Source organism: Salvelinus fontinalis, chromosome 30, assembly GCF_029448725.1.
Source record: "Salvelinus fontinalis isolate EN_2023a chromosome 30, ASM2944872v1, whole genome shotgun sequence".
NCBI lineage: Eukaryota > Metazoa > Chordata > Actinopteri > Salmoniformes > Salmonidae > Salvelinus > Salvelinus fontinalis.
The window spans coordinates 18,030,715-18,053,691 of NC_074694.1; the positions used below are offsets into that span (position 1 = coordinate 18,030,715).

A 22,977-nucleotide genomic window follows, 5' to 3' on the forward strand; every position below is an offset into this window, starting at 1 on the left:
AATTCCAGCCAAACAAGTGGCAGAATGGTAGATTTTTCCACGTTGCTGGCTCTGAGATTAAAACCAGCGACCTTTCGGTTACTGGCCCAACGCTCTTAACCGCTATCTACAATCACACTGATGATGAAACATGGTGAAGCCCCAAAATTGCCTACCCTGGAAACCTGTGTTTCAGACACAAGGAAGTGGATGGCTGCAAATGTTTTACTTTTAAACTCGGACCAAACAGAGGTGCTAGTTCTAGGTCCCAAGAAACAAAGAGATCTGCTGTTTGATCTAACAATTTATCTCAATGGTTGCAGTTGTCTCAAATAAAACTGTGAAGGACCTCAGCATTAGTCTGGACCCTGATGTCTCTTTTGATAAAATTGTCAAAAACATTTCAAAAGCAGCTTTTTTCTATCTTTGTAACATTGCAAAAATCAGAAACCTTTAGTCTAAATATTATGCAAAGAAGCAAATCCATGCCTTTTCACTTCAAGATTAGACTACTGCAACTCTACTCTCCGGCAACCCGGATAAGGCACTAAATAAACTTCAGCTAGTGCTAAATATGGCTGCTAGAATCTTGACTAGAATCCCAAAACTTTATCATATTACTCCAGTGCTTGCATCTCTACACTGGCTTCCTGTTAAGGATAGGGCTGATTTCAAGGTTTTACTGCTAACCTACAAAGCATTACATGGACTTGCTCGTACCTCTATCTCCGATTTGGCCCTGCCGTAAGAGCCTGGTGGGAGGAGCTATAAGAGGACAGGCTCATTCTAATGGCTGGAATGGAATCAATGGAACGGAGTCAAACATGTTGTTTCCATGTGTTTGGTACAATTCCATTGATTCCATTCCAGCCATTACAATGAGCCTGTCCTCCTATAGCTCCTCCCACCAGCCTCCACTGGAACATACCTACACGTACTCCACGGTCACAAGATGCATGCCTCCTTATTGTTCCTAGAATTTCTAAGCAAACAGTTGTGGGCTTTCTCCTATAGAGCTCCATTTTTATGGAATGGTCTGCCGATCCATGTGAGAGACGCAGACTCGGTCTCAACCTTTAAGACTTTACTGAAGACTCATCTCTTATGTAGGTCCTATGATTGAGTGTAGTCTGGCCCAGGGGTGTGAAGGGGAATGGCAAGGTACTGGAGTGACGAACCACCCTTGCTGTCTCTGCCTGGCCGGCTCCCCTCTGTCCACTGGCATTTTCTGCCTCTGGGGGCTGAGTCACAGGCTTGCTAGCGTTCTCCCATGCCGTCTCTGAGAGGGATGCATAATGTCTTGCCAGGCTTTTTTTCGCTATACTCGACTTGAGTGGGTTGAGTTAATGACGTGATCTTCCTGTCCGGATTTGCACCCCCTCGGGTTTGTGCGGTGGGGGAGATCTTTGTGGGCTATACTCGGCCTTGTCTCAGGGTAGTAAGTTGGTGGTCTGTTTAAATATTCATCTGGTGCTGTGGGGCTGTGCTTTGGCAAAGTGGGTAGGGTTATATCCTTCCTGGTTGACCCTGTCCAGGGTTATTGTCGGGCAGGGCCACAGCGTCCCCCCGACCCCTCCTGTCTCAGTCTCCAGTATCTATGCTGCAATAGTCTATGTGCCAGGGGGCTAGGGTCAGTCTGTCCAATCTGGTGTAATTCTCCTGTCTTATCTGGTGTCCTGTGTGATCTTAAGTATGCTCCCTCTAATTCTCCAATCTCTCTCTTGCTTTCTCTCTCTCCCCTTCTCGGAGGACCTGAGCGATAGGACCCTGCCTCAGGACTACTTGGCCTGATGAACTTTGGCTGTCCCCATCCCCAGTCCACCTGGTTGTGCTGCTGATCCAGTTTCTGCTGTTCTGCCTGCAGCTATGGAACCCTGACCTGTTCACCAGATGTGCTACCTTGTCATGCTGTTGCTCCAGTTTCAACTGTTCAGCCTGCAGCTATGGAACCCTGACCTGTTTACTGGATGTGCTACCTTATCCCAGACCTGCTGTTTTGAGTCTCTCACTCTCTCTCTCTCGACCTCTGAATGCACGGCAATGAAAAGCCAACTGATATTTACTCCTGAGGTGCTGACCTGTTGCACCCTCTATAACCACTGTGATTATTATTTGACCCTGCTGGTCATCTATGAGCGTTTGAACATCTTGAAGAACAATCTGGTCTTAATGGCCATGTACTCTTATAATCTCTACCGCGCACAGCCAGAAGAGGACTGGCCACCCCTCAGAGCCTGGTTTCTTCCTAGGTTCCTGCCTTTCTAGGGAGTTTTTCCTAGCCACAGTGCTTCTACATCTGCATTGCTTGCTGTTTGGGGTTTTAGGCTGAGTTTCTGTATAAGCACTTTGTGACATCCGCTGATGTAAAAAGTGCTTTATAAATACATTTGATTGATAACAGACAGACGACCTAATGCTTTTTTGTCTCACTGTGACTGAGCAGTAGGAGGAGGATGGAAAGGAGAAAGAAGGAGGAGGAGGGAGAGGAGGAGAGAAAGGAGAATGAAGGAGGGAAAGGAGAGAGGAGGAGGAGAAGGGAGGAGGGAAAGGAGAAAGAAGAGGAGGAGAAGGGAGGAGGGAAAGGAGAAAGAAGAGGAGGAGAAGGGAGGAGGGAAAGGAGAAAGAAGAGGAGAAGGGAGGAGGGAAAGGAGGAGGAGGGAAGGGAGGAGGAAGAGGAGAAGGAAGAAGAGGTGGAGAAGGGAGGAGGGAAAGGAGGAGGAGGGAAGGGAGGAGGGAAAGGAGAAGGAAGAGGAGGGGGAAAGGAGAAGGGAGGAGGGAAAGGAGAATGGAGAGGAGGAGGGGGAAAGGAGAAGGAAGAGTGTGTGGGGATAATATTTTTCCTGATTAATGACAGCACAGAGAGGAAGAGGTGGAGGAAGAGGAGGAACCGGAGTTTGGTCCAACACACTTTGGTCCAACACACCATCCCAGCGTTCTCTGAGTGATAACAATGCATCGTGTGAGTGAGTGAGTGAGTGAGTAGTGAGTGAGTGATGACAATGTGACATGCTGCTGATGACTAACCCAGACAGGGATAGGAAGGTCTGTTCCCCATGGATCCGAGCCGACGACGTTACTAAATCCACCTTGGTACTCTGAGTCACTCGTCAATGTAATCAACAAGCTAATCATAGAAATCATCTGGCTACTAAATGGCTAATGCTAGATTCCACTTCAATCACTGTCTCAAAGGCTAGGTGAATAATATCATAGTCATTTTCCCATAAGAGGTTTTTGTAGCCACCATAATTGAATTTGCAGACCACTCTAAAGATAAAATATGTAAAAAGTTACTTTTTTTGCTTTATTTTATTCTTTCTTCCCTTTCTTGAAACTAGACTGCATGATGTCATCCCTGTAAGAGACAGTCAAGTAATGCAACCACCTTTAACAAGGAAGCAGTTGGGCCAAAATTAGTTTTATTCTCTATTCATCCTTCTTTTTTTAAAGTTCCAGCGTATAATGCTAGATTACAGTATGGATTTCACAGTGGGGGTTTCCAGCAGATTTGGAGTTGAAGATATTTCTGAACTAAGCAGAAACAGACCACTAGATATTCACTTTCATCTCAGAAACAGGAAGCATGCTGATGTGATGTTCAGGGCCTGTATTCCCAAAGCATCTCAGAATAGGAGTGCTGATCTAGGATCAGTTTAGCATTTCAATCAAAATGCATAATAAGGCAGACCCACCTGATCCTAGATTAGCACTGCTACTCTGAGAGGCTTCTGACTACAGGCACATAATCTTAGAACACTGGTTACCCAGCACATAATGATGGGGAATGGTTTTTTTTTTTCTGCATCTGGGCTGTTGTCTCATTGTTTGGAAATGTGCTGGAGGCCACAACTGCACACACTATGACGTGTGTAGGGATAACACATTGCTGAGTAATAATAAACGCTGGTCAGTCCAGTGGTTTACATGGCTTATAAAGCCAGTTTCTCCCAACTGAGGCAACTATTCAAATAGGAGAAGCCACAGTACAGAAACATTGAAGTTTCAGTGGTAGCTGCGGTGCCAGTGGGAGAAAGAGTGTGTGTGTACTTCCTGGTAGATCTACACAACAGTTAAATTTAAACAACACGCAGGGAATATTACCCATGGTGCTTAACCTACCCTGAAAAGCTTAATCAGAGTCCCAAATGGCACCCTATTCACTATCTAGGGCACTACTCTGGTCAGAAGTACCATTTGGGACGCAAAGGCATCTATTAACGTAAAGGTCATAATAAAAAGGAACGCTAATTCAAATGCTCTCATCCTGTGTGTGAGAACCAAACACCTTGGGTGTGTGTGTTCGTGTGTCTGTCTGTCTGTGTGGGTTTGTGTGTGTTTGTGCATGTTTGTGCATGCATGTGTTTATCCTTCCCAAACCGACCGCCTGCTTCTTTACTGCCTGCCTTCTTTTTATTCAGATTTTTTTTTTTTTATTCCTCTTAATGTTCCTACTTCGCCTGCCAGGCAACATTACTAAGAACTTTCAGACCTGGGCTCAAATACTATTTGAAATCTCTTAAAATAAATTCAGAATTCAGCTTCAACCTTCCTGGAGTACAGTACAACAGTGGGCAGGGTTTGCACTTTTGGAAAAAATATATACTGGTTCCATTGAAACACACAAGCTCAATCAAGCCCAGCTGAAGTGTTTGAAATTATTTCAAATAGTATTTGAACCCAGCAATGTTAATATTGTGCCTTTTGTTCATTTTCTCTTCACAATCCAGGTTGGGTCTGCCTGGTTCTCGTTAGAATTAAAGATTACGACAACTAAGATAAACAACTATATTTTTAAAAATATTTCAATCAGTGGACCAGAACCAAACAACAGATTGCCTGGTGCAACAGACTGGTGGTGCCTGGTGGGTGGGTGGGTGCGTGTGTGCCTGGCCGCCCTGCAGTGCATTCTGGACCCTGTGTCATCAACCCTGGGAGCGCTAGAAAGATGTTTGCAAACATTTCATTTTTGGGAAAAACAATATAACATATTTAGAGAAGAGGCGAACCAACTAAATGAATAACAGAGCTGTGTAACAATAGGAGCTGATTTCCTGGACACAGATTAAGCCTAGTCCTGGAATAAAACTATGCTCTATGGAGAATCTCCATTAAACTAGGTTTTTGAGTCCAGACTAGACTTAATCTGTGTCCAAGAAACTGTCTCTAGCTGGACACCTACCAGTGGAGCCTAGCTCTCCTATGACTCCTGTTCATACTATATTAGAAGAATAACAGTGGGATGCTGGCTAATGGGTGACGGAGTTTGCTGAAGTTGGCTAGCTAGCTAGCTAGCAAGTGACAGGAACGTTATCCATCATGCATAGCAACCATCTTGTTTAGAAGGACGACCAGTCATTTCTATAGACGGTAGCAGTTAATTGCGTTGGGCCAGTAACCGAAAGGTCACTGTGTCCAATCCCAGAGCCGGCTAGGTGAAAAATCTGTCAATGAGCCCTTGAGCAAGGCACTTAACACTAATTGTGCCTGTAAATCGCTTGTGGTAAAAGCGTCTGCTAAATGACTAAAATGTAAATGTAGGTGTTGACTTCATTGACCCAATGAGTCAGTCCCCCCGCAAGGCCCGAGGTCGATGTCCGCGCCCACGTGGAAATCTATTTAGCGTAATACAAAAATCCCCATAAAAATCAAGGTATCTGTTTTTTTTTGTTGCATTGGATGCATCACAATCCACCGCATCTGCCTATGTCGTGACAGAGCTAGAGCGGTGTTTGTCAGACCATGAGGCATCCCGAAAATCGGTCTTCTCACAAAATCATCTGTAGCATCCAAACAGTTTGGGATGCACACTATTATGACCCCTCTGTGGAAAGGTGAGACTCTTACGAACATGTCGTTTTTGCTCTAGGACGCCCACAGGCCTCAGAAGACTTGTCTGAAGGTCCCCCGGTACCAGTTGAACAAATGTATGGAGGTATATATGGAGACTATTTAATGCCAAAAATAATGTGTTAAATATATGTATAACATTTTTTTGTTTTTTTTTGTTTTACAAATGTTTCGTGATCTTTCTTATATCTCTCAGACATAGGACTGACACTTCAGAACAAACTTACTTTTGAATTCTTGGGGTACTATCTGTTGTTCTATGTAGTGAATCTGTTATTCAATATGTTGTATGGGCTAATAATTTTCAGCAAATATTTTTGATATATATTTATTTTATACTTCAAGGTATCTTAAAATTCAAAATCAAAGTTGCAAAATTATCCTTGGTATAAGCTTGTTAAAACAATTCCATATAGCTTAGTAGAACCCCCCAGGGCTTAAGACTCTTCTGGGTCATAAAGCAAACAGTATCCCTTAGGTCTTCAACAGCAAATACGTCAATTGTTAAAGCATATGTTGCAGCGATTAAAATATTATTTTCTGAATATTGACAAAAAATATGATCTTAAGGGGGTTAGCAATCAGCGACGGAGCTGACAACAGATACTCAAAACAGACATAATTTTGCGATACAAAATACAAGTTCAATTCAAACATTTATAAAATATGATTCATTTGAAAATCCCAAATAAAAACATAACCATTCAATCGGCTCTTCCAGCTCTGACAGAATTGAGTTGATGTTAGACAAAAAAAAATTATAATCTTCATTCAAGTGGTATGCACAGTAGCAATTTAGCGTTTCCTCTGTTGCTTTATGACACTAAAACCTAATTAAATTTAACATATTTGAAACAAAATTCCTCTTCTATCAGGCAGATGGAGTTGACAGTTTGTTAGTGACCATGGTGATTCCAATTGTTTGTTTAAATCTATCAAAAGTAGAGAACTTTATAGACCATGAGTGGTCTTGTTGCACTACATGTAATGAGGACATGAAGGGGTACTTCTGGAATAGCTGACCATGCTCATTCCCGATTCATTTAGAATTTTAGACCAATCTGACAGAGTTCACGTAATCTCCAGACATCTTTTAGAACTCACAGTTTTGAGAGAAATATTCTACAAAAACTCAAAGAGGGCTATTGCAAGAAAATATACTGAAAACAAATATAAGCGCAACATGTACAGTGTTGGTCGCATGTTTCATGAGCTGAAATAAAAGTTCACAGAAACATTCCATACACACAAAAACTTATTTCTCAAAAATTGTGCGTATAATTTTTTTTGCATCCCTGTTAAGTGAGCATTTCTCCATCCACCTGACAGGTGTGGCATATCAAGAAACTGATTAAACAGCATGATCATTACACAGTTGCACCTTGTGCTGGGGACAATAAAAGGCCACTTTAAAATGTGTAGTTTTGTCACACAACACAATGCCACAGATATCTCAAGTTTTGAATGAGCATGCAATTGGAATGCTGAATGTAGGAATGTCCACCAGAGCTGTTGCCAGGTAATGTAATGTTCATTTCTCTACCATAAGCCACCTCCAACGTGGTTTTAGAGAATTTGTCCAACCGGCCTCACAACTGCAGGCCATTTGCATGGCGTCGTGTGGGCGAATGGTTTGTTGATGTCAACGTTGTGAACAGAGTCCCCCATGGTGGCGGTGGGGTTATAGTATAGGTAGACATAAGCTACGGACAACAAACACAATTGCATTTTATCGATGGCAATTTGAATGCACAGAGATACCGTGACGAGATCTTGAGGCCCATTATCGTGTCATTCATCCGCCACCATCACTTCATGTTTCAGCATGATAATGCACGGCCCCATTTCGCTAGGATCTGTACACAATTCCTGGAAGTTGGAAAATGTCCCAGTTCCTCCATGTCCTGCATACTCACCAGGCATGTCACCTATTGAGCATGTTTGGGATGCTCTGGATCAACCTGTATGACAGCGTTTTCAAGTTCCCTCCATTATCCAGCAACTTCGCACAGCCATTGAAGAGGAGTGGGACAGCATTCCACAGGCCATAATAAACAGCCTGATCAACTCTGTGCGAAGGAGATATGTAGCGCTGATGTGTACTGACTGGTTTTCATTAGTACACAGCGTTGAACGAGATCTTCAGTTTCTTGACAATTTCTAGCACAGAATAGCCTTAATTTCTCAGAACAAGAATAGACTGACGAGTTTCAAAAGAAAGTCCTTTGTTTCTGGCCATTTTGAGCCTGTAATCAAACCCACAAATGCTGATGCTCCAGATACTCAACTAGTCTAAAGGTCAGTTTTGTTGCTTCTTTAATTAGCACAACAGTTTTCAGCTGTGCTAACACAACGTGCCATTGGAACACAGGAATGATGGTTGCTGATAATGGACCTCTGTACACCTATGTAGATATTCCATTAAAAACAGCCGTTTCCAGCTACAATACTCATTTACAACATTAACAATGTCTACATTGTGTTTCTGATCAATTTGATGTTATTTTAATGGACAACATGTGCTTTTCTTTCAAAAACAAGGACATTTCTAAGTGACCCCAAACTTTTGAACGGTTGTGTATATATTTTCCACTTGTGAAATACCCGTAAATGTAAATGTTAAGCTCAAATAATGCTACGCCAGTGACACACACACACACACACACACACACACACACACACACACACACACACACACACACCCTCCTCTATTGAGCCACAATACTCACTTCAGGTTTGTGACCCATTAGGGAGCAGTTTAAAGAGTTGGATGAGGTTGGGACATTACAGGTCACTTGTAATGAGGCCAATGTCTATATAGAACAAATCCTTAGCAAATAGACCAAGGCTTCGTCCCAATTGGCACCCTTTCCTCTATTCACCCTTGTGAAAAAAAAACATGGATTTCATATGTGAACACAAAACACATTTTCATATAATCACGCCATTTTATGTAAAGTTAATGTGGTATCAGGTGACATGTAAAGCAACACTTGATTACTTGAAACTACATGTGATCACATGTGAAGTGTTCCAACTCATGTGAGTTGTGAAATTAGGTGATTTTTCTGAAAGGGCAGTACACTACTGTTGACCAGGGCCGAAGGGGGCAATAAGGATCTGGTCAGAAGTAATGCACTATAGGCAGTTTTGCACCATTTGGGACACAACGCAAGCAAATATACTTCCATCTGTCTGAAAAGGTATATGACTGATGGCCAAAATGTTTCATTTTCACTTTTCTCTTTCTTTTCACTGAGATGATGTCACTTTATTTTTTAATGAAGCTTGGAAAAAAATTTAAGCTTTTCCGAGCTCTTTGGGTTTTGGTACCAAATCCTTTCAGGTACGTGATGTCAACACATGGTCATAGCAAGGCAATGAATATGACCCAAATGGCTTCCTATCTCCTATATAGTGCACTACTTTTGGCCAGATCCATATGGGCCCTGGTCAAAAGTAGTGCACTATCTGGAATAGGGTGTTATTTGGGACAGTCCCTGAGACAATGGAAAATAACTCAGTTTGGTTATAAATACAATATTAGAGTGCTCAGGGAAATATCCACTAATAACTAATGAACTGACACAGGCCAATGTTATGACCAGCTGCCTGTCACATGTGTGCGTGCACCTGCATGATTAAATAGTCTGACATCATCAATATGAGATATTCCTTGGAGGCTTCTACATTGACCTTTAACCCTAGGCTTAGGGGCAGAGGTAAATAAATAAAATATCCTGACCTGTTTCAAGAAACCGTCTGTCAGGTGATAGGTTGTGAGTACAGGAAGACATCTTGACAGGAACCAGACTTTTGAAGAACAAACCCAAACCTGATACGTATCTTCAGGAAGAAGAAGAAGACAAGTGAAATGGAGTGGAGGGAGACAAAGATTTGTCTTTGTCGCTGAACAATGATCATGATGAGTAGGGTGCAAGGGTGTGTAGCCTCTATAATGTCGCATCAAGGCCACACCACAAAAGAAAAAGGTCAAGTTATCCTTAACTTGTCCAACCACTTCTACCAAGTAAATGTAAACTATGTTTGGCTTTGCTGAGACGCAGTGCAGATTCTTAAATTGAGCAATGATATCGTCAAGGATTGAGACCGAAGGAAATGACAAGAGAGATGAATGAAGCCCTCACACATATTTCAATATCACATCCACCATGTGGTTTCCTCTAAGAGACAATCACACACACACACACACAGAGACAGGATTGGGCCACTATATGACAGGCCGTAGAACAAGACCCTGACCAGAACATGACCTGGAAACGGGGCACAAATATTTATCTAAACGGAATCAGGCTTTGACAGACACTGTCTGGCCCTTGGATAGGACCAGAACTGGGTTCAAAAAACTATTTGAAATCATTTTGATTGAGCTTACCTGGTGCAATGGAACCAATAGAATAGTCCCAAAAGTCCAAACCCCACATAACCTGGCACTCCAGGCAGACAAAATCAAACGGTAAGGATATTTTAAAAATATTTCAAATAGTGTTTGAACCCAGGGCTGGATGGAAGACATGGCATGTAAGCAGTCTCACTCAGCACAGACACAAAAGAATGAGACACAGGATGTGTTCAAATTCCAAAGCAAAGTGGAGTTCGACATCAATTGGCATTGATAGCCACATAGGATAGGCTTACTCAAAGTCAATGACTCTAGCCTAGACCTACCCCTCAATAACCTGCATACATGCAGGTTGTGGATATCTATCAACAGGGTGGGACAGGGTGGAAAACAAAATGTACAAAATGTAGTTCAAATTAATTTGTCAAGGAGATACCATACTAATCAACTTTGGAATTATACATTTAAAAAAATATATTTTGTATGTTTATTGGGTAGAGAGAGACAGAGGAGAAAGGTAGGCGAGAGAGTGCTGAAAAATCAGTGGGTCAAATTTGAACCCATGCTGGCAGCGGTACATAGTACATGTGCTCCAGAGGTAGCGGCTTAAACAGCTAGACCACGACAGGTCACAACTTATTTGGAATGCTCACATTTGAAATTTTAGACATTTAATTAAATTATAATGTATGTGTATTTGAATAGACAGAAATGGGACCTATATCCCAAACGTAGGGTGTTCTACAAATGTTATTGTGAACATTCAGATCCTGCTGAGAAGGATTTAGTGTTGAAGAATGAAAGTCCTTTCATAAGAGAGAATGGAATCCTCATTGAGAGAAGCAATTTATCAATCACAAAGTGCTTTATAGTAACCCGGCCAAGATCCCAAATAGCAAGCAGGGGCAAAGTGGCAAGGAACAACTCCCTAGAAGGAAGAAACCTTGAGAGGAACCAGAATCCTAGGGGAGGCCTATCCTCCTCTGGCTGTACTGGGTAGAATTACTTTTCAATACATTTCAAAACAACTATTCAGATAACCTTTATTTGAAAAAACAAGTAGTTTTTATTGGAATATATTTGGAAATACACTTCTAAAGTATCTCAAAATACTCAAAAACACTGACGCAAATAAACTCCCATGTACTGAACTCAGTTATCCCAAAATAGTATTTAAAAAACATATTTTACTTTCAAATACAATTTGGTAAACTATTTTCTTTTTACAAATTACCATTCAAATACTCAGACAGTGCATTCAGAAAGTACTCAGACCCCTTGACATTTTCCACATTTTGTTACATTACAGTCTTATTCTAAAATTGATTAAACTGTTTTTTCCCCCTCAATCTACACACAATACCCCATAATGACAAAGCAAAAACAAACGTAACATTTTTAACCCAAAAAATGTAAAAACGAACTGAAATATCACATTTACGTAATTAAACAGACCCTTTACTCAGTACTTTGTTGAAGTACATTTGGCAGCGATTATAGCCTCGAGTCTTCTTGGGTATGGCGCTACAAGCTTGGCACACCTGTATTTGGGGAGTTTCTCCCATTCTTCTCTGCGGATCCTCTCAAGCTCTGTCAGGTTGGATGGGGAGCTTCGCTGCACAGCTATTTTCAGGTCTCTCCAGAGATGTTCGATCAGGTACAAGTCCGGGCTCTGGCTGGGCAACTCAAGGACATTGAGAGACTTATCCCGAAGTCACTCCTGCATTGTCTTGGCTGTGTGCTTAGGGTTGTTGTCCTGTTGGAATGTGTACCTTTGCCCCAGTCTGAGGTCCTGAGCGCTCTGGAGCAGGTTTTCATCAAGGATCTCTCTGTACTTTGCTCCGTTCATCTTTCCCTCGACCGTGACTAGTCTCCCAGTAACTACAGCTGAAAAGAATTCCCATGATGCTGCCACCACGCTTCACCATAGGGATGGTGCCAGGTATCCTCCAGATGTGACGCTTGGCATTCAGGCCAAAGAGTTCAATCTTGGTTTCATCAGACCAGAGAATCTTGATTTTTGCTCTGACATTTACTGTCAACTGTGGGACCTTATATAGGCAGCTGTGTGCCTTTCCAAATAATGTCCAATCAATTGAATTTACCACAGGTGGACTCCAATCAAGTTGTAGAAACATCTCAAGGATGATCAATGGAAACAGGATGCACCTGACCTCAATTTCAAGTCTCATAGCAAAGTGTCTGAATATTTATGTAATATTCTATTTTCTATTTTTAATACATTTGCAAACATTTCTAAAAACCTGTTTTCGCTTTATCATTATGGGTATTGTGTGTAGATTGATGAGGAACATTATGTATTTAATACATTTTTGAATAAGGCTGTAACATATCGAAATGTGGAAAAAGTCAAGGGGTCTGAATACTATTCTGAAAATACTCAAATGCACAAAAAAAGCATTTATAGTGCCTTCAGAAAGTATTCACACACCTTGACTTTTTCCAAATTGTTCTGATCAAATATAGATTTTTTTTGTCATTGGCAAAGTGGAATACATTTTTGGGACATTTTTACAAGTTAATTAAAAATGAAAAGCTGAAATGTCGAGTAAATACATTCAACCCCTTTGTTATGGCAAGCCTAAATAAGGTCAGGAGTAAAAATGTGCTTAACAAGTCACAAAATAAGTTGCAAGGACCCACTCGGTGTGCAATAGTGTTTAACATGATTCTTTAATGAGTACTTCATCTCTGTACTCCACACTTAAAATGATCTTTAAGGTCCCTCAGTCGAGCAGTGAAATTCAAACACAGATTCAACCACAAAGACCAGGGAGGTTTTCTAATGCCTCGCAAAGAATGGCACCTATTGGTAGATGGGTAAAAAATAAATAAAGCAGATATTGAATATCCCTTTGAGCATGGAGTAGTTATTAATTACACTTTGGATGGTGTATCCATTCACCTAGTCCCTACAAAGACACAGGTGTCTTTCCTAACTCAGTTGCCGGAGAGGAAGGAAACCGCTATCACCATGATGCCAATGATGATTTTAAAACAGTCACAGAGTTTAATGGCTGTGATAGGAGAAAACAACATTGTAGTTACTCCACTGGCTTCCGTCTGGACATTCTACCATAAAGGCCGTATTGGTGGAGTGCTGCAGAGATTGTGGGCAGAGTGAAAAGGAACCCTGTACAGAATAAAAATATTCCAAAACATGCATCCTGTTTGCTACAAGGAACTAAAGTAATACTGCAAATATTGTGGCAAGGCAATACATTTTTTTGTCCTAAATACAAACTGTTATGTCTGGGTGAAATCCAATGCAACACATTACTGAGTACCACTCTCCATATTTTCAAGCATAGCGGTGCCTGCATCATGTTATGAGTATGCATGTAATCGTTAACAGGGCTTAAAATTAACACCCGCCACCTGCCAAACTCGGATCAATTTTGGCATTGGTGGGAAAGAATGTCTAATTCACCAGCCACATTGGCGCGTGGTAACACTCCTGGCTCTAAAGTGTGAGCATTTAATAAAGATAGTCAAGTATGGGAACAAGTGCGAGTTGTGATTTATAGCAAAATAAATACTCCAGTAGCTGTTTTCACAAGTATTTCTGCCATTTTGTTTCTTATCTGGTAATGCACAAAGAAATCTGAATCCTAATGTTATAGCTATCCCACCTCGCGCAGCAACACTGCCTGTCTGGGGGCTATGAGTCTTGCAATATTTGTTTTTATAAGCAATGAGCACAGGCATAAAAGTTGGTCTAATTTAATCGAAAGTCTACTAAAGTGAGACTTTGTCCTTGTGTTTCTTAGCTATTTACATTGTTTTGTTCACAAGCTAGGTTGCTTTTCGTTGTTTGAGTTTGCTCCCACTGCTAGCAAAAAGAGACATCGTTGGCCTCCGCTAGTGATATTCTCACAGGCACACTTGATGACTCGAGTGGCCATGTTACCAAGGTAACCATAAAGGGGCAGCTAAACATTTTTGTATGATATTTTTGTTAAAATACTCCTGTCATAGAATTTTTTATGAAATCGAGCAATACTTTGAATATGCGAGGGTCAGCAAGAGGAGTACACCTGCTCTAAAGTACATTACTAACACCTAGGCCAGCTGGCACTCAGCCAAAAGCTTTGTCATGATTTACGTTGAATTAGTGCTAATACTTTAAGGCTCATCCTTAACAATGCATAAGACAAACTATTTGGGATACTGATTGTTTTCAGATGTCCTGTAGTTCAAATATAGACCGGTCCCAGATCTGTTTGTGCTGTCTTGTTGACAATGACCATAGGAGTTGGCAAGACAGCTAAAACAAACGCGGACCAGATTGGTTACATCATGGGGCAAAGACAATGGAGTGCTGGTAAGCACTGTACCATCAGTGGAGAAGAGCTCAGATTTTACGGTTGCTCAGACCTGGGTTTAACAACTACACAGCACTTAGTTCAGACCTGTGTTTAACAACTACACAGCACTTATCTCAGACCTGTGTTTAACAACTACACAGCACTTCTCAGACCTGTGTTTAACAACTACACAGCACTTATCTCAGACCTGTGTTTAACAACTACACAGCACTTCTCAGACCTGTGTTTAACAACTACACAGCACTTCTCAGACCTGGGTTTAACAACTACACAGCACTTAGTTCAGAATTGAGTTTAGCAACTATATAACACTTTTCTCCAAATAGACTTACAGTACATATTGTAATTTTTTTGTATGTGATGCCTGCAGGAATTGAAACCACAATCTTGGCATTGATAGTGCCACGCTCTTATCAATTTAGCCAAAAGCAACTTGTGCCTTTGCAACTATCCCCCAAAGCTTCTACCACCACACTGAAACTGCATGAGGTGGAAAAATATATATATATATTTTATTTTTTTGCAAGAGCAGGGAGGAAAAAAGCTGCCAAATATCTCTCTCTTTCTCTCTGAAAGTGTGAAAAGTCTCACCAGCTCTCAGTGGAGGACATGTTTCAGGTTCCCTGTAGCAAGAGGAAATGGAAAGAAATAAAATGCTTTTAAACCACATGTGGAGTCAATTCCTGCTTTAGCTATCAAATATTTAAAAGTACTTATTTTATATAGCCCGCAGATTTTGAATGGTTCCGGATGGCAGTTGGTTTGAAGTTCTTGGTCTGTCAATGTGCAGTTAATCAGTAATCAAAGTCTCAAAAATGTGAAAAATCAAGTGTGTGTGAGTGAAAAGGATTAGCGATTCCAACTGCATAAGAAATAGAGCAATCATGGTACAGAGTGCCAGAGTGAGCGTCAGTTGAGGGTGAGTCAGTTGAGGATGAGAGTCAGCAGTGGTAGAGAGTGAATGCTGCCACAGTGAGTCTCAGTAGAGGATAATAGGGTAACAGTGAGACTCAGTAGAGGAGAATAGGGTAACAGTGAGTCTCAGTAGAGGAGAATAGGGTAACAGTGAGTCTCAGTAGAGGAGAATAGGGTAACAGTGAGTCTCAGTAGAGGAGAATAGGGTAACAGTGAGACTCAGTAGAGGAGAATAGGGTAACAGTGAGTCTCAGTAGAGGAGAATAGGGTAACAGTGAGTCTCAGTAGAGGAGAATAGGGTAACAGTGAGTCTCAGTAGAGGAGAATAGGGTAACAGTGAGTCTCAGTAGAGGAGAATAGGGTAACAGTGAGACTCAGTAGAGGAGAATAGGGTAACAGTGAGTCTCAGTAGAGGAGAATAGGGTAACAGTGAGACTCAGTAGAGGAGAATAGGGTAACAGTGAGTCTCAGTAGAGGAGAATAGGGTAACAGTCAGTCTCAGTAGAGGAGAATAGGCTAACAGTGAGTCTCAGTAGAGGAGAATAGGGTAACAGTGAGTCTCAGTAGAGGAGAATAGGGTAACAGTGAGTCTCAGTAGAGGAGAATAGGGTAACAGTGAGTCTCAGTAGAGGAGAATAGGGTAACAGTGAGTCTCAGTAGAGGAGAATAGGGTAACAGTGAGTCTCAGTAGAGGAGAATAGGGTAACAGTGAGTCTCAGTAGAGGAGAATAGGGTAACAGTGAGTCTCAGTAGAGGAGAATAGGGTAACAGTGAGTCTCAGTAGAGGAGAATAGGGTAACAGTGGTTATGAACAGAGTGCCAGAGTAAGAACCAGTAGAGTTTGACCAACCAACCTGAGTGTCCTCAGGTCCCACAGCTTAACTCCGTCAGTCACTGCGCTGGTCAGGAAGAGGTTGTAGGAGTCTGGAGTCTGGCTACTGAACATAGAGCCCTAGAGGATAAACAAATAAATAAATAAGATATTAAGGCTGGAATCCTTAATGGTGACACGTCTGTTAAAGAACAACAAAGAAGCTTCTGCAAACAACAAACACTGTTTTTCCCCCAACATTGCACGCACGATAGAAGAGCACAATATAGATTGCACTTTTTTTTTACATGCTGCGCGACGCTTTCCCTGCTCGGCAAGAAAAACAATAACAGTGGTGATGGGGCAGTCAGTGCTGCTGTTTCCCCCTACTGCAGATTTCATCTTTAATGTTAAATTGAATGTGATTAATATAAAAGAATTCTATGTCAAGTTAAGAAGAAAGAACATGTTTTAAACAGGGTGAACCAGCGAGGTACTACCCAAACGTGTCCGAAGAACACAGAATGCAAAATGTTTTGCCTCGGTGTGTCCATCTCGAAAAACAGTTCTATAATACATATATTATTCATATTCATATACATAAGACTGCACAGAATTATCGCTGGGTAATTTACCACCCCTGAATGTGAGAGAGGCAGAGAGAGGCAGAGTAGAGATAATCCCTGCATGTGAGAGTCCGAGACAGTAGATAACCCCTGAATGTGAGAGAGTCCAAGAGAGGCCATTGAGATAACCTCTGAATGTGAGAGAGTCAGAGAGAGACAGTAGAGATAAACCCTGACTGTGACAGAGTCAGAGACAGTAGAGATAATCCCTGAATGTGAAAGAGTCCGAGACAGTAGATAACCCCTGAATGTGAGAGAGTCAGAGAGACAGTAGAGATAATCTCTGAATGTGAGAGAGTCAGAAAGACAGTAGAGATAACCCCTTAATGTGGGAGAGTCAGAGAGAGACAGTAGAGATAAACACTGACTGTGAGAGTCAGAGAGAGACAGTAGAGATAAACACTGACTGTGAGAGAGTCAGAGAGAGACAGTAGAGATAAACACTGACTGTGAGAGAGCCAGAGAGAGACAGTAGAGATAAACACTGACTGTGAGAGAGTCCGAGACAGTAGAGATAACCCCTGAATGTGAGAGAATCAGAGAGGCAGAGTAGAGGTAACCCCTGAATGTGAGAGAGTCAGAGAGTGACAGTAGAGATAACCCCTGAATGTGGGAGAGTCAGAGACAGTAGATAACCCCTGAATGTGAGAGAGTCAGAGAGAGACAGTAGAGATAACCCCTGAATGTGAGAGAGTCAGAAAGACAGTAGAGATAACCCCTGAATGTGGGAGAGTCAGAGAGAGACAGTAGAGATAAACCCTGACTGTGAGAGAGTCCGAGACAGTAGAGATAACCCCTGAATGTGAGAGAATCAGAGAGGCAGAGTAGAGGTAACCCCTGAATGTGAGAGAGTCAGAGAGTGACAGTAGAGATAACCCCTGAATGTGGGAGAGTCAGAGACAGTAGATAACCCCTGAATGTGAGAGAGTCAGAGAGAGACAGTAGAGATAACCCCTGAATGTGAGAGAGTCAGAAAGACAGTAGAGATAACCCCTGAATGTGGGAGAGTCAGAGAGAGACAGTAGAGATAAACCCTGACTGTGACAGAGTCAGAGACAGTAGAGATAATCCCTGAATGTGAAAGAGTCCGAGACAGTAGATAACCCCTGAATGTGAGAGAGTCAGAGAGAGACAGTAGAGATAACCCCTGAATGTGAGAGAGTCAGAAAGACAGTAGAGATAACCCCTGAATGTGGGAGAGTCAGAGAGAGACAGTAGAGATAAACCCTGACTGTGAGAGAGTCCGAGACAGTAGATAACCCCTGAATGTGAGAGAGTCAGATAGAGACAGAGTAGAGGTAACCCCTGAATGTGAAAGAGTCAGAAAGAGACAGAGTAGAGACAGAGAGAGAGAGAGTAGAAGTAACCCCTGAATGTTAAAGAGTCAGAGAGAGACAGAGTAGAGTCAGAGAAAGACAGAGTAGAATCAGAGAGAGAGAGAGTAGAGGTAACCCCTGAATGTGAGAGAGTCAGAGAGAGTAGAGGTAACCCCTGAATGTTAAAGAGTCAGAGAGAGACAGAGTAGAGTCAGAGAGAGAGAGAGAAGAGGTAACCCCTGAATGTGAGAGAGTCAGAGAGAGACAGAGTGGAGGTAACCCCTGAATGTGAGAGAGTCAGAGAGAGACAGAGTGGAGGTAACCCCTGAATGTGAGAGAGTCAGCGAGAGAGAGAGAAGAGGTAACCCCTGAATGTGAGAGTCAGAGAGAGACAGAGTGGAGGTAACCCCTGAATGTGAGAGAGTCAGAGAGAGAGAGAAGAGGTAACCCCTGAATGTGAGAGAGTCAGCGAGAGAGAGAGAAGAGGTAACCCCTGAATGTGAGAGTCAGAGAGAGACAGAGTGGAGGTAACCCCTGAATGTGAGAGAGTCAGAGAGAGTAGAGGTAACCCCTGAATGTTAAAGAGTCAGAGAGAGACAGAGTAGAGTCAGAGAGAGAGAGAGAAGAGGTAACCCCTGAATGTGAGAGAGTCAGAGAGAGACAGAGTGGAGGTAACCCCTGAATGTGAGAGAGTCAGCGAGAGAGAGAGAAGAGGTAACCCCTGAATGTGAGAGTCAGAGAGAGACAGAGTGGAGGTAACCCCTGAATGTGAGAGAGTCAGAGAGAGAGAGAAGAGGTAACCCCTGAATGTTAAAGAGTCAGAGAGAGACAGAGTAGAGTCAGAGAGAGAGAGAGAAGAGGTAACCCCTGAATGTTAAAGAGTCAGAGAGAGACAGAGTAGAGTCAGAGAGAGAGAGAGAAGAGGTAACCCCTGAATGTGAGAGAGTCAGAGAGAGACAGAGTGGAGGTAACCCCTGAATGTGAGAGAGTCAGAGAGAGACAGAGTGGAGGTAACCCCTGAATGTGAGAGAGTCAGAGAGAGAGAGAAGAGGTAACCCCTGAATGTGAGAGAGTCAGAGAGAGACAGAGTGAAGGTAACCCCTGAATGTGAGAGAGTCCGAGAGAGAGAATAGAGGTAACCCCTGAATATGAGAGAATCAGAGAGAGACAGAGTAGAGTCAGAGAAAGACAGAGTAGAGGTAACCCCTGAATGTTAGAGTCAGAGAGAGAGAGTAGAGGTAACCCCTGAATGTGAGAGTCAGAGAGAGACAGAGTAGAGGTAACCCCTGAATGTTAACGAGTCAGAGAGACAGAATAGAGGTAACCCCTGAATGTTAAATAGTCAGAGAGAGACAGAGTAGTCAGAGAGAGACAGAGTAGTCAGAGAGAGACAGATTAGAGTCAGAGAGAGTAGAGGTAACCCCTGAATGTTAAAGAGTCAGAGAGAGACAGAGAGTAGAGTCAGGTGGAGAAAGAGAGTAGAGTCAGATGGAGACTGAGAGTAGAGTCAGGTGGAGACTGAGTAGAGTCAGGTGGAGACAGAGTAGAGTCAGAGAGAGAGTAGAGGTAACCCCTGAATGTTAAAGAGTCAGAGAGAGACAGATTAGAGTCAGAGAGAGAGTAGAGGTAACCCCTGAATGTTAAAGAGTCAGAGAGAGACAGAGAGTAGAGTCAGAGAGAGACATAGAGTAGAGTCAGGTGGAGACAGAGAGTAGAGTCAGGTGGAGACAGAGAGTAGAGTCAGGTGGAGACAGAGAGTAGAGTCAGGTGGAGACAGAGAGTAGAGTCAGGTGGAGACAGAGAGTAGAGTCAGGTGGAGACAGAGAGTAGAGTCAGGTGGAGACAGAGAGTAGAGTCAGGTGGAGACATAGTAGAGTCAGGTGGAGACATAGTAGAGTCAGGTGGAGACATAGTAGAGTCAGGTGGAGACATAGTAGAGTCAGGTGGAGACAGAGTAGAGTCAGGTGGAGACATAGTAGAGTCAGGTGGAGACAGAGTAGAGTCAGGTGGAGACAGAGTAGAGTCAGGTGGAGACAGAGTAGTCAGGTGGAGACATAGTAGAGTCAGGTGGAGACAGAGTAGAGTCAGGTGGAGACAGAGAGTAGAGTCAGGTGGCGACAGAGAGTAGAGTCAGGTGGCGACAGAGAGTAGAGTCAGGTGGAGACAGAGAGTAGAGTCAGGTGGAGACAGAGAGTAGAGTCAGATGGAGGCAGAGTAGAGTCAGATGGAGACAGAGTAGAGTCAGATGAAGACAGAGTAGAGTCAGATGAAGACAGAGTAGAGTCAGATGGAGACAGAGTAGAGTCAGATGGAGACAGAGTAGAGTCAGATGGAGACAGAGTAGAGTCAGATGGAGACAGAGTAGAGTCAGATGGAGACAGAGTAGAGTCAGATGGAGACAGTAGAGTCAGAGTAGAGGTAACACCTGAATAGGGTGCTGAGAGCCGTAGCTACATTACTATGCTGAATGCTGGAATGGAAACAAATGTGTAATTCTTTTCATCTTCCCCCACCACCACAAACCACCGAGATGGGATAAGAGACTTTGTCTGTCCCCCAAATGGTACTCTATTCCCTATATAGTGAACTACTTTTGACCAGAGCTGATCAAGAGTAGTGTACTATATAGGGGATATGGTGTCATTTTGGAGACACCCTTGGAGTGAGGCTGTTTCTTCACTCACTAAAACAAACAGACTTTTTATCATCTTGCCCTTTAGGGATATTCATGGGGTCAATTTATGACTTTTACACCAGATTCTTTGATGATGCACATAATGAAGGAGAGGAGGTTTGTTTTGTTTAGGTTAGGTTTCCAGTAAGAATGTGGGAAAGTGAGTCTGAGAGGGCATTTCAAGTTGTAGTTTCCGAGAAGTGCCTCGGCTCTGATGATTTCCAGGTGATCTTTGCAGAGAGAAAGGAAAAGATGGAAAGTTTAAGCAGTGCTGGAGAAGCTGCTTCAGTTCACAATGTCTGAGCCACATGTCCGGTCAATATACAGAGATATGGTGCACACACAAATCTCTACGTTGAACTCTGCAATACTTTTTTTGGGGGGTAAGCAACACATCTTATAAAACAGCTTTATTTATATTGATGCATCTTTATTAAAAAACTTTGCTTTTTGCAAGAACCCAAGCCATCCCAGGGATAAGGTCGGAGAAAGTAAGGGGAGGAGATTAGGTGAGGAGAGGGGGGATGTTATCTATGTTATGTACGCTTTGTGTGTGTGTGTGTGTGTGTGTCCGCTTTTTGTTCGCCCGCCCGCCCGCAATTACCAATAACCCATCAACAACCGCCCGACTATGAGTGAAAATCTGAGGCCCTCACCTGACCCTAACTCGCAAATATAGAAAAGAGCGGAAATAATTTTTTACAGGGGGTACAGAATTGTTTTTGCCTGATTTAGATTTGTTTCTGCTTATAATTTCCAACATTTTGTTGGCTATTTGTTAGTCAACTTGTCTATAATTAGATACATGTAACTCCTCTTCTGTCATTACGTTGCCCTACAAGACTAAATTAATCCTTCCTCACCAGAATGTCATAAATCGACAGAAATAATTATCAACCTAGTTCACATCGGTAAAGTTCTCTCTGTCATCTCTGCCTTTTTTGCTGAGCAAAGACATTTAGGAACCGGGAAGAAAATGCAATAACAAAAAAAACAGGAACGATTTTCTGTGAAAATGTCCAAATGACATCAGTTTGACTGGTTGTAAAGAAATAGAAAGCTGTGAAAACGACCCAACGTGTTTCTGATCAGATTTCAGTGCAGCTTGGGTGCATATTTTGTGGTTGAAATACGATCAGCTTCAATGATGATGATAAAGACAGCACCTCTACAGACGGTATCTAACTTTTCATTTGCATTTTCTCAAGATGCTGAAAGAAATAAATCATATTTCTCCACTCCTGTTCCTGAGTCAAAATGTTGGTGTATCATTTTACTGCTTTGTGAGAGGTTATAGACCGACAGTCAGTGTCCAGATTTCAGTTCCCATGTAACCTAACTGAACAATAGACTACAGTTCCCATGTAACCCAACTGAACAGTAGACTACAGTTCCCATGTAACCCAACTGAACAGTAGACTACAGTTCCCATGTAACCCAACTGAACAGTAGACTACAGTTCCCATGTAACCCAACTGAACAGTAGACTACAGTTCCCATGTAACCCAACTGAACAGTTGGCTACAGTTCCCTTGACGTGCTATAGGCCTATTTGAAGTCCCCGTCTTGTGACTGTGGAATTTGTACAGCCCCTCATAATCATCACAACCGGCACTGCTATCCTCCTCTTTAACACTTGACCAAATCTTTCTCAAACATGACTTTTCTGGACCTCCCTTCACTGTTTTTTCAACTGTCCCATTTCACAGCTTTTCTCTTCCTGAATTAAACTCTGACATTGTTCTTTTTGCCTCCGTGGATCAGCGTTAACATTTTCTGCCTGTTCCCAAAAGTATTTGGTGATTGGAGTGTAGGCTATTTGGCCCACGTACAGTTAGGCCCTAAAGCTTAGGCTCACACATTAATGCGATATAGCATTAACATAATGAAATAAAAACCTCAATGTAGCCTATAGATATAAATTGCACAAGAATGATGCATTCATGGATTTTTTTATGTATTATCTTCTCTTTATTCAACCTGCCCTTCATCCATACAATATTTAATGTCACTAAACCCACCCGCCCTTCATCCATACAATATTTCATGTCACTAAACCCACCCGCCCTTCATCCATACAATATTTTATGCCACTAA

General features: G+C 42.4%; 1 protein-coding gene across 1 annotated transcript in view; it reads right to left on the bottom strand.

Moving 5' to 3' along the window:
• Positions 1–22,977, bottom strand: part of wdr27 (WD repeat domain 27) — a 192,912-nt gene that overhangs the window by 73,117 nt on the left and 96,818 nt on the right. Inside the window, exon 22 of the mRNA XM_055889929.1 lies at positions 16,308–16,405. Within this exon, the coding sequence (XP_055745904.1) occupies positions 16,308–16,405 (98 nt within the window). The remainder of the gene's footprint in view (positions 1–16,307; positions 16,406–22,977) is intronic.